The sequence below is a fragment of the Coenobita brevimanus genome, chromosome 16 (genome assembly GCF_032717465.1).
Source record: "Coenobita brevimanus isolate Jiangsu-jjx chromosome 16, ASM3271746v2, whole genome shotgun sequence".
Lineage (NCBI taxonomy): Eukaryota > Metazoa > Arthropoda > Malacostraca > Decapoda > Coenobitidae > Coenobita > Coenobita brevimanus.
Window position 1 is genome coordinate 31,536,649 of NC_136969.1, and position 13,060 is coordinate 31,549,708.

Sequence of the window (13,060 nt, forward strand, 5' to 3'; positions counted from 1 at the left end):
CGGTCGGTGTGGACGGAGAGTATTGGTGCTGAGGCGGTGATACGTGAAGGTGTGAGGCATAAAAAGGAACATCTGGGCCTCAGGGAACGGACAGTCAAGCCGATCACCAGAGAGAGAGAGAGAGAGAGAGAGAGAGAGAGAGAGAGAGACTGAGAATTTCAGTGTGGAGTTTGGTGAAGCCGAGGTAAGCAGGAGAGATAAGGAGAGATAAGAGAAGGGGCAGAGGAAGTATATCTTAAGAGTTGGAGCAGACTGGAGCTTGAAGGAGGGAGAGAGGGAAGAAGAGGAGGGGAGGGGAGGAAGAGGAGGAGGAAAGAAGGAAGGAGAACGGAGGGATTACAGAAAACAGGAAGGAAAGAGGAAGAAGGGAGGATGTGGATACAATTGTAGGAGTGGGGAAGAAGGAAGGAGAATGGAGGGGCTTGAGAAAATAGGAAGGAAGGAGCGAGGCGAGTGAAAGGGACAGAAAATATAGGAGGAAAGAAATACAGAGGAAAGTAAGGGGGAGAAAGAATGTGGCGAGATGGAGGAGGCGAAGAGCGAAGATGGAAGAGGAGGAGGTTAGGGAGGAGGAATATGTGCAGTTGATTTTATTTATAACTCATATAAAAATAAAACCACAACACACAGGCTAGAGGGCGCATTGGAATCGATTTCACTCCATATACTAAACTCTTGCTTTGACTTGGCCTTAACTTGACATAGCTCCATTTTGTGTACTGAGCAGTAGCAATACATTAACAATAGATTATGATGCTAGTCACAAAAAAATGCTATGGAAAGGAAACAGAGCTGTATTTATGTCTTTGTCTGCCACTGAACTACGTGAAATAAGCTGCAAGTGACGCAAATCAAGGCCAAGTTAAGATGAAAGAAGTATAGCCGCGTTCTAAGTCAAATAGAACGCAGACATTTACTGGGATGGTTGCACGTGGCGTTTGGTGGGATCGCATCCGCCTTTTACACTTCATGGGGTTTAAACTGAAGTCCTGAATCGAAAGTACGAAAACAATATCTCGAAATCCAAGTAGATATCGAAAATTGTTTAAGCTTATCGGACCAGAAAATAAAGTCGTGAGGCCGCGACACCGAGCATTGTTAAGAACAAAAAGAGCACAAAAAAGAACACACACACACACACACACACACACACACACACACACACACACACACACACACACACACACACACACACACACACACACACACACACACACACACACACACACACACACACACACACACACACACACTTTGGGAAATAGTGTTATCAGCTGCCTGAAAAAATATATATATATATATATATATGGTACAGTAGCTCATATTCGAGACAGCACGTTGCCACTCATTCTTTATTATCCTCACAGTTTTCCGCAGATGAAGAGAAGAAAGAAGTGTTTATGTGCATCTTATCTTTACGACAGCAATAAAGACATCATTAAAGGGAACATACCGCTTATAGTAACTGGCTTGAATTAAATGAAAACTGCATGCATATCTCATCAGTTCTAAAGTTGAGTGCTATTTTTCAGTACTTAAACCAATGTCGCTTTTACTGTGTGTGTGTGTGTGTGTGTGTGTGTGTGTGTGTGTGTGTGTGTGTGTTTACCTGGACTACCACAGACGCATTTCCTTAGGTTTGGGTAGGGCGGATAATATTAAAGTTTTTTTTTTTTTTTTAATGCAAGGAAGAAGAAACCAAAGGCCAGGAGTCCGCAAGTAGTTCCCTCCAAGAAAGTACAAAAGCTCCGTAACAGAAAGCCAAATAAAATCGCTTGGAGGTAGCAAGAACAAAACTCTATGTCCTGGTAGTAAAGTTGCGTCGCGGGAACAAGATTATATGTCACTCTAGTAAAGCTGGTTGGCACGAACAAGACAGTGTGCACGAGCTCTGTTCAGAAGGCATCCGACCTTAGGCTCTGCAAAAATAAATAGCAAGTTGGAAGCTGCACCATGACAACACCCCTGCCCATTCTTCTCAACTGATTCAGGAATTTTTGGCCAAGCGCAACCCACAGGTCCGGCAGCCTCCCTACTCACCAGACTTGGCTCTGTGGGACTTTTGGTTGTTCCCCAAGCTCAGAACTCCGCTGAAGGGTTCCCGATTTGAGACAAGAGATCACGACGAATGCGACGAAGCTTCTGCAGGTGGTACCGAAAACCGACTTTGGAAAATGTTTCTGGTAGTGGAAAGAACGCTGGGCTACATGTCAAGTCAGATGGGGCCTACTTTGAGGGGGATTAGTGTCCCACCTCAACAGGTAAGCTGTTTATTTTTTTAAAAGCCAAAGGTCGGATACTTTCTGAACAGACGTCGTATATCACCGTTGTTAAGTTGAAACGCAAGAAGATGGTGCTGTATATATGTCCCGTAGTAAAGTTCTTGTTGTTGTTGCTCCTGCTGCTGCTGTTGTTCTTGCTGATGTTGTTCCCGGGTCATGTGAAGCTTGAACCCAGTGGAATCCAGGCTTAAGGTGCCTTCCTCCTGCAAGGCACCGTCCTCTTTTCTAGGAATCGGGAAGTAGTTAGTAGTGTTTATATAACCTGGCAGTGGATCCTCCCGGCTATATCATTGCCACCACATGAAGGCGTCTAAGCAGCACCGGGGTTAATAAAAAATAAGAAAATATTGTGATAACAAAGATGAAATAACACGTCCTCGGAATGAAAGGGTGAAGGCATCTTGTAATATAACACAACAGACATAATAGAAACTGCTACGTAAACCTATATATCTTCTGTATATCTATATCAAGCTGTCTCTGTCTCTCTGTGTGTATCTATTGCTCTGTCTATCTATAAATTACGTGGGTTTGAGTTACGAGTACAGTACAGTACCTAGCGACGAACTCCACATACTGGTACGAAATTATTTATTAGTACACCTTGATACCAAATGTACAGCATGGGCAAAAGTTAGCCTCCAATACCGGCTGTGACAGAGAAAGGTGTTACATGATTTTTTTTTTTTACCATATGAAGCTTGCAACAAAAGAGTGTGACGCAAAAGGATAAACTCTTTCATCTGGGGAAGACTGAAAAACATGGAAGACTGGACACAATGCTGGCAGAGAATTGTCGACAAACTTTTGCTGGTGGCTGTACCCTCCTGGCTGAGACGACAAAGGCCATTGTACTGTTTCAGAAGTTTATCGTACCCGGCTGTTCCTTTTTATTTTTAAAAAATTTTATTTAGTCATTTAATTTATCATCGTCGTCGTCGTCGTTGTTATTATTATTATTAGTAGTAGTAGTAGTAATAGTAGTAGCGGAAGCAGCAATAGTAGTACTGTAGTAGTAGTAGTAGTAGTTGTAGTAGTAGTTGTAGTAATATTTTCTTAGTTGCAAATTTTTTTTTTTTTCTTTTAAGGAGAAATGGAACTCCAGTGTACTTTCTCTCATGAACCCTGTCGAACCTTTCCTACACTTTGAACGATCATTTACGCAGTAGCGGAAAGGAAGTTGCCTGTTTTTATAATGGATCTTTATTTACTTTTACTTTAGAACCCGCAGGACGCCATTTTGCTTTATTTTTTTACTGCTGCCGGATGATTTTATTTATACTGGAAGTGGTTTAGTCTTTATTTTTTTAACTGGCAAAGATCTGCAACCCTTTTCAGCTCAGGTGATGCGCAGGTGTGGTCAGGTTGGAGGATAAGTTTGACTAGTAACCAAGGAGGCTCGCTCTCACATCATAACTAAGACTTAAAGAATTTCATGTAACCTCGGCTTAGCATTCAAGGTGTGCGAGCGACCCAGTTCCCTCAGATGAAAACTAATTGACTTTAGTGAGGCTGTCTAATTCCTCCTGTTAAAGAAAAAAAAAAATGAAGGAAAAAAGAAAAACTAAAAAAATAAAAAAATCTCCCCATGTCTCTAGAAAATGTCATCATAAGGTTGAAGAGATTATACAGGGTGTCCCAAGAAATTTAATGGGAATTTTTGTCTTATTTTTGGGTTAAGTTTGGGTATGAAATTCTATATCACCATGGGTCCAGTTCTCAACCAGCGAGCCACAGTTATTGAGGGCCTTATGGGCGAAAATTATCTCCCCTTAATTGACCTATAAGATTGTAAAATAATACCTGTCTACCCATGTTGTTATATCGCAGCTTTTATTAAACAGAATTAGCCCCCAAAATAACTTCCTGGAATTTCTGACGCATTTCCGTGACACTGTATTACGCAACAGTGAAATTAAATCCACACGTATTTCTCTCCTAATTGGAACGTAAATTGACGCAGATAGTTACCTTGTTTGCCGTTAATGTGAATCCCGTGAGCAATTGTTTACCTCGAGCTGCGTCATGTGGGTGGATTAGGAGGCCTTGTAGTCCTTGTTCCCTAGCGATTTATTTTGCCTGTTTCACCATATCATTGTCTGGTATGGCATTTATATTGTTACAGTGTTGGCAGAGTTTGTATCAGTAAAACGCAAGAGGAATTGATGTGTACCATTCAGAATAAATCGCTAAGGAATGGTTGTTACGAAATCTCCTCTTAGAGTACGACACAACGCCTTCACCCCGACGATTTTGTTCATCTTACGAGAACTCCTAATAGTTAAGAGGTCAGTTACTACTGCTACTACCATTACTGCTACTACCACTGCTGCTACTACCACTACTGCTACTACCACTACTGCTGCTACCACTACTGCTACTACCATTACTGCTACTACCACTACTACTACTACTACTTCTACTACTACTACTACTACTACTAATCTGAACGTGAAGTCGGTGGACTGCAACCTGAAGATTTCGTTTTCATACAGTCTGCCATCCTCCTTTAGGGGAATAAGAAGGGAGTTGGAGGACGTTTGTATAACCGGGCAGCGGATCGACCCAGCTATATTGGTGCCACCACATGAAGGCCTCCCTGTCCAGCACTAATTCGAAAGTTAAATGACGGAAATAATTACTTTGTTTACCCTTACTCAGCATCCACTGAGAGCTTGTTATTTAATTTACCTCCTATAAACTCTGCCTTGTCTCACCTCCCCCCTCCCCATGGAACTGCCTAGCCTGACAATCTAACCTAGCCTAACCTAACCTATCCTATCCTAACCTAACTTATCCTATCCTATCCTAACTCAATGTAAGCCTAACCTAGTCAAACTTAACCCAACCTAACTTAAAATTGCCTACCCTACCCTACCCTTCCCTACCCTACCCTACCCTACCCTACCCTACCCAACCCAACCCAACCCAACCCAACCCAACCCAACCCCTAGGAATTTATTTACCTCTCCTGACTCTGCTCTGTTGCCCTCCCCCAAACTGGAGCTGCGTTGCGTGCTGTCAGACCAACTCATTTAGACTCGTAATCTGGCTGGATGAAGGCTTAATTCTTTGCAACACGGGGCGGATTTATCACACTGCAGGCTTTAACGGGGTTTGGGGATGTTGGGATTGCAATGGCTCTTGTGGGTACGCGTGGGTCTCTCTCTCTCTCTCTCTCTCTCTCTCTCTCTCTCTCTCTCTCTCTCTCTCTCTGCCTGTCTGTTTATCTATCTATCTATCATTCTCCATGTGTATTTTCATGAGTCTGAGTTGAATTGATACAGTAGCGGAAATAAAGATGATAACTCACTCCCTACTGTAATTAATGAGGAGTAAGTAAAGAAAGAGGAACATAAATTATCGCAGTACTTCGATATTAGATAATCCTTCATCTTCCACGTGTATTGCAAGTAGTCCCGCACCTCCTAGGGCTCAAGAAGGGGGTGGGGGGAGGTTAGGATAGGGAAAGGAGGGGGCATCTTGGATCCTCTTAACCCAGGCACCCCGAGTATGCAATTTCTGTCATTCTAATTCCATGCTGTTTTGTTTAGCTTACAGTAGATTTATCGACGTGGAGACGGGTAGGTAGTTTCTTCGTGAACCATTGTACTATTAACCGTTAAAGTGAATAACAGCGTGTGTGGGTAGGAAGGGCAGGCTAAAATAACAAGCTTGAATAACAGGCTAAAGTAACAACCCAATATAACAAGCAAAATAATAAGCAAAACTAATACTGTACCGCTTTGTTGTTGGTGGCGGGGGAGGGGGGGGGAGGGTATAGCTTGGACATCCTTTCTCGTGTGATATATATCCCCACAACAAGGGATCAAAGAGCCTTGTTATGGATCTCGTACCCCATACAAACACGAGAAATTGGATCACGGATTGAATGATGATCAAAGCAAGGATGGGTTTCTTTGTTTAAGGAGATTAATAAAAATATACATAACGGTAAAGACTTCTAATAAAAGAATGTAAATTTTTATCAGGTCTGCAGTGTGAGATTTCTGCATTGTTGAGCAGCCTTGGTCGGTCTGGCCAAGCAGACCCATCAATCGCAGACAAGCAATTGCTCCTGCATAACCATTCCATACAGTGAACCAGTGTCCTCCTGCGACATCAGCAGGTAAAGTTTGTGTGTGTGTGTGTGTGTGTGTGTGTGTGTGTGTGTGTGTGTGTGTGTGTGTGTGTGTGCTCGCACGCGAATCACACACACACACACACACAGACACACACAGACACACACACACACACACACACACACACACACACACACAGATGAGTTTTGTCGTATGCTGGCTGCCTAAACAAAACAAAAGGGGTTGCTGTCGTAATGAAGAGGTTGAAGTGTACTGTATCACAATTTATTGTTTTAATTCAGGCAGATGGAAAGATAGATAGATACAGTAGTTTGACAATTAAACGTAAATATAAATTGATTAAGGTAGATACAGATATGATGACTAAATTCAGACACAGATAGTTTTTCTGTATGTAAGGAAGGATGACCCAAATGCGAGAAACCGGCAAGATGTTCTATCTGTGAAAAAGATAAGAAGGTTATAGAGAGCCAGATTCAAGGGGGATGCAGTATATAGATAAAATAAAAATTGTTGTAGATAAAAAGTGATGCAGGAAGATATAAATGCTGTATATTTATTGTGGTAGATATAGGATACTTTATAATTTTTTCCTTTTACATATTTATCTGTTTATTTGACATTTACGTATTTATTTATTTCGGTAACCTGAAGTCCTGGCAACAGCGTGTCGTTAACGTGATGATCTCTGCAATTTAAAACATTTCAGTAACGCCCGTATAATTAAAACTGAGGACGATAATGGCAAGTTATTTACAAGAGCACAGTGTCAATTAAGACTGGTGCTGTTATGTTTTGCTTTTCCATTTTAGATCGTGTGTGTGTGTGTGTGTGTGTGTGTGTGTGTGTGTGTGTGTGTGTCCGTGCGCGCCATACGGTCTATAAAAAGACCAAGTTTTAACATTATTAGAGTGGTATACAGTAGAGTTTAGTAGAGCTAGTGACAGTTGATTTTATTCAGCTTAGGCAAATATATGGCTAGGATAGGATTTGTTTTTCCTTTTCTTGTGCTTATTATACATTCAGCATATATGTCTGTATCTATCTCTCTGTTCACATTTTTTTATTTGTATTAATTTCTACATAGTTTTTTCGTTGGTTGCGTATGGTATTTTAATCTATTTTCTTCATTTGTTTTGCGATGGAACTAATTTTTGAACACTATTTTTTGATCATCACTTGTTCGATTTTCAAAAAGTGTATTCATGTTGTTAATTTATTTGTTGTGAGGAAGTACGGCTACACATAATTTATTTTTTGTTGATCGTGTATTCCATTTCAAGTATGTTAATATATTTTTAAAATCGATTTTGAAGTGAGTCTAATTTTTCTACACAAGGAATTTATTTTTCGCTGAACGAGTATTGTATTTTAATGGTTGGTGTAGTGTGTAAATACTGGCACTTCACCCTGTATGTAGCCTCGTTTAAGTGAGCTCATAAATTCACCCTCCCCTCGTTCACCCATACTTCACCCCTCACCCCCGGCATCTCCACCCTGCCCTCCCTCACCTCCACCCAACCTCGCCCTCACCTCCACTCTTCCTCTCTCTCATCCCGTCCTCATCCCCCATCCGTCTGCACCATCCTACCTTCACCCACACCCACTCACACCTTCCCCCCCCAACCCCACCCACCCATACAATCCCGCTCTCACCTCAACCCCAACGCAGACACACCACACCCCGCCCTCACCCCCCACCTCTCCCTCATCTCCTTCTCACCCCTTCCTCACCCTCAGTCGTTTCTTCCCTTCACACACCCCATTCCATCTCAATCCATCCACCACACCCTCATCCTACTGTCATCTCATCTTGCCTTATCCCATCCCATTCCATTCTATTCCAGTCTTCACCCCAACCAGTCCCACTTCCTTACCTCACCTCATCTCATTTTACATCATTGTAACACCCCTCACTCCTTTACCTTACCTTCATATCACACTCCATCCCTTCCCATGCCATCCCGTCGTGTCCCATCCCTTCCCACATGCATAAAACTCTATCTGACCATACTTAACCTTACTATTCCCTACTTCACACCCCATCCCTTTTCATCCCATCCCATCCCATCCCACCTACTGTAAATCCTACCCTTCTTTTCTATAACCCTTCTTCATACCAACCCATTCCTTTTCATTCCATTTCATCCACATCTTACTCAAACCTAACTCTACCATATCCTACAGTAACATACCATACCTTGCACAGTCTCAGCCCAGCCCATTCCATTCCATTCCACACTATCCACATCCTTAGTTCCCTTCTCTCTCTCTCTCTCTCTCTCTCTCTCTCTCTCTCTCTCTCTCTCTCTCTCACACACACACACACACACACACACACACACACACACACACACACACACACACACACACACACACACACACACACACACACACACCACCCCTCTCCCCTCCCTCAAGCATATAAAGAGAGCAATTGCCAGAGAGGGTAACTAGGTAACTACATCAGGTAATGGTCTGCTGCCTCTCTGGGAATGGGGTCGAGGGGTAATTAGGGCAGTTACCCCACTTTTTCCCCGCTTTCTTTCTAATTGGGGGTATAATTCGAAGCGATTACATTTTTATAAGCGGGTTTTTTGAATGAGGGAAGGCAGTCAACTTAGTAAGCTTTCCCCATTTTCTTTTGTTTGCTTCTTTGTTTTGGTACATTTTAAAAGAGTTATCATTATCATCATTATCATCGTTATCATTGTTATCATCATCATCGTCATTCATTTATTCAATATCATCATCATTCATTCATCATTCCTTAGTATCATCATCATCATCATCATCATCATCATCATCGTTCGGGGAGTAATTATTGCAGTTACCCCCTTTTTTACCGTTTTCTTTCTAATTGGAGTTTAATGTGGAACGATTACATTTGACTGGGATGGAGGGGGGTTGTATGCCCCCATTTTATCATTTTATTTTTGAACAAGACCGTCATCATCATCATCATCATTATTATTATTATTATTATTATTATAATTATTATTATCATCATCATCATCATCATCATCATCATCATAATTGTTCGAGGTTTTTTTTTTTTTTTTTTTTCACTATTTACTCGATTTCTTTTCAGACTGGAGTATATTATAGGACGATTTTCAAGGGAAATTTGAATAGGGGGATGGGGTTATCGTAAAAGGTATTTTGGATACCGGAATATCTCTACCGTCCAGGCTGTCCGTCTGTCCCTCACTTAGGATTTTCGGAAACGAGGTGCTCAGTGGCCTTAGAGTTTTGCGAAGCCCCAGATGAGTGCCCTGATGCTCCCTCATTATATTTATTGCACTCATTTTGTTTTTAATTAGGTCTGTGGAGAGTTCGTTATATCATCATCATCATCATCATCATCATCATCATCATCATCATAACCCTTTTTCCAACTAATGCAAGATTTGGGAGGGATCGGGAAATAGACACATTAAGTAAAATAGATAGAGTGTTAATGTAAATGGGGTGTAATAGGAAACATTATACGCTTATTTTTATACTGGGATGTTGAATAGGAAGAGGGAGTCATCTGTTTAAGCTCCTCCTGTTCTTCCTTTTTTTCTTATTTATAGTTTTTCCTTCATCATCATCATCATCATCTCCATCATCATCATCATCATCATCATCATCATCATCATCATTAAATTTTAGCATATAAATACATGGAAACATAGATAGGTGTAATTATAAACAGATAGGCAGTGATTGATAGAAATAACCATGTATATTAGAGCATAGACATACACGTACACAGGAACATACACAGGAAGCTACACAGATATTAGATTAAAATAGATGGGGCTTCAAATAATTATACAAAGGCTGTAATGCCATGGGGAATTTTGGCAATAAAAGGGTTGAGGGTTCAAGGGTAATGAGGCTGATTGAGGTTAATTATTTTGTAGGGAGTTTAATTACATTTTAATGGGGATTGTACGATTATTGTTAGACCAGAGACATATTTGGGGGGAGAGAGAGAGAGAGAGAGAGAGAGAGAGAGAGAGAGAGAGAGAGAGAATGCTTAAACACAAAAAATATATATATATAAAATCCTAGTTAAATTGGTGTATGGATAGTTATAGAGTAGATGTAGAGTAGAAAGCATAAATGAATGGTTACTACTACTACTACTACTACTACTACTAAGGGAAAATATAAAATCATAGTTAAATTGGTGTATGGATGGTTATAGAGTAGATGTAGAGTAGAAAGCATAAATGAATGGTTACTACTACTACTGCTGCTACTACTACTACTACTACTACTACTAAGGAAATGAATAGTAAATGCATATAACAGGTGGAAGGAACAAGTTACTGTAATTATCTTAAGTAAAAAGGAACATCTAAGAGGATTATGTACATCAGAGGGTTTTGAAATTCGCACTTCTTAAGATTTATTGATCTTGCGATTTTTTTTTTTAATAACAGAACAGAGGAAGGAAAAACAAGGGACCAACAAAAAAAATATCCATGCACCAGATTACTGGCGTCCTCCTTTCATGAAATATCTGTAACAGTGGACATGAGCAACTGTTGGTTGAAGTTTGGGGGGAAACAGCTCTGGGGAAGTGAGTTCTAGATAGATGCAGTTCGGGGAATGAAAGAATTCTGATAGGCAGAAGTTCTGCGATATGACTATGTGACATTCCAGCCATGAGCGCTACCAGATGCCCGTGTAGCACGAGGGAAGGCATGGAGAGGTGACACAATGGACGTAACTTCGTGTGAGCATTTGCCTTTTAAAATAATGCAAGGAAGACAACATTCCTTCTTACTTAAAGAGGAGGTAGTTTATAGTAGTAGGGTTATTAATACTTCCAACAGCTTTGTTCTGAATTTTGTCTAATTGTTTTAGTGCAACCTCTCCACATCCATTCCACAAGGGTGAGCAATATTCAAGCTGAGAGCGCACGTGACTCTTATAAATTATAGCTAAGTGCTCATCGGTGAAGAAGTTACGGACTCTGTACAATAACCCAGGTTTCTTTGAGGCGGTTTTAGCAAGTGATCTGACATGAGAGGTCCAGCTTAGAGTATTGTTAAGTGAAACACAGAGAATTTCAATACTTTCGGAGATGGGAATATTAGTAGCATTGAAGGTAATATACGAATCAGGCAGTATCTGTCTATTATTAAATTGTATATATTTGGTGTTACTAGCATTATATGAGAGGTGTTAATAAGCCGATAAATTAACTAGTATTGTTATGGAAAAATAAGTAATACCCAGTCCGAATGTCAAAGGCCTGTCGCATACATATAGAATAGTGATTATCTATCTATTTATCTATCTGTGTACAAAATTTCATAACGTGCAAGGGAAGGAAAGACATCCAACACAGAGATTAGACACAGATACTGAAGCTAATATTAATCTCACAGAAATACACATGTAGATAGATAGATAGATAGATTTTTAAACATGGGAAGAGGAAATGGACGGTGCGAAAAGAGCTTTCTGTGACTAGGCAACCACTCAGACAGACAGACATACATCTATCTTATCAATGGGGTCGCTTGAGGTGGAGAACTTCAAAGAGATACCATACTTTCTCTCTGAACGCATTTTATCGTTTCGTTTGACAGTTCGGGGATTCACTGATATGATTCGTGTCTCGTGAAGCAGAAGCAATTTCCTTCGCATCGGCCGTGGGTTAAGTCGGTCTGTTTATGTTCGCAGGAAAGAATAATAAAAACTACTGACTGACTGACGGACGGACGGATTTTCTCTCTCTCTCTCTCTCTCTCTCTCTCTCTCTCTCTCTCGTACGTCATAGGTCCCAAATTTTTTCCACTGTGTTTTAGTATCTATCGTGAGCCGGGTCGTAACTTCTGACAACATTGCTCATTTTTCACGTATACCCCTGTACCTTTACACACCTGGATCTGTGTCTTCCCATGGTACTAAACCCATCTTGTGATCTCTTGGTTTGAAGCTGCAGTTGTTGTGATAATTATGTGCCACGTTTTGATTAGAATCCCATAGAGGCGGATGGAAGTGTATTTTTGTGTACTTGACTAACACAATTGATGTATGGCTGAATCTTACCCTTATATGTTTGAATAGCCGTAGTCCCATCCTCTGTCCCCTACACTTCATGATGTGGGAGTTGATGTTAGTGTTGATGTACGGGGTGGTCTTCATGTGTTGCTCATAATCTTGTGTTGTCTTTAGGCGGCTTAATCTTGTGGTATGAAGAGTGAAGGCATTTTGATTTCTTGGTGAGATTAGTTTATGAGTCATACAGTCAGTGGAGATAAAAAATATTGAATAAAGAGTAACAGTAAAGTATGGAAGGGGTTATGGGAGGTAGAAGATGACGTAGGGTGGAGAGTTATAGGGTAGATACTTTGAGGGTAGACCCTATGGATTATACTTTGTTCACTTTACCTTGGCCTGAAATTGCCGTACCTCCTCCTTGAATGCTGAGTTATAGCAATAGTTTACCACTAGAATATAATGCTAATCACGAAGAAGTGCCACAGGAAGCGTGTACAGTCACAGTATTGTCCTTCTCTGCCACCGAGCTACGTGAAATAAACTCCAAAAGGATGGAAATTTGGGCCAAGTTAAAGTGAATGAACTATACGAGTCTAAAAAAAAAAAAATGGTGAGTGTTCAAATGTAACATGGTAAATAAATCGCTAAGGAAGAGGTGCAACAAAG

General features: G+C 40.8%; 1 protein-coding gene across 1 annotated transcript in view; it reads right to left on the reverse strand.

Moving 5' to 3' along the window:
- LOC145391040 (uncharacterized) overlaps positions 1-13,060 on the reverse strand; it is a 164,723-nt gene that overhangs the window by 139,964 nt on the left and 11,699 nt on the right. The window contains exon 2 of the mRNA XM_080265773.1: positions 2,314-2,507. Within this exon, the coding sequence (XP_080121899.1) occupies positions 2,314-2,507 (194 nt within the window). The remainder of the gene's footprint in view (positions 1-2,313; positions 2,508-13,060) is intronic.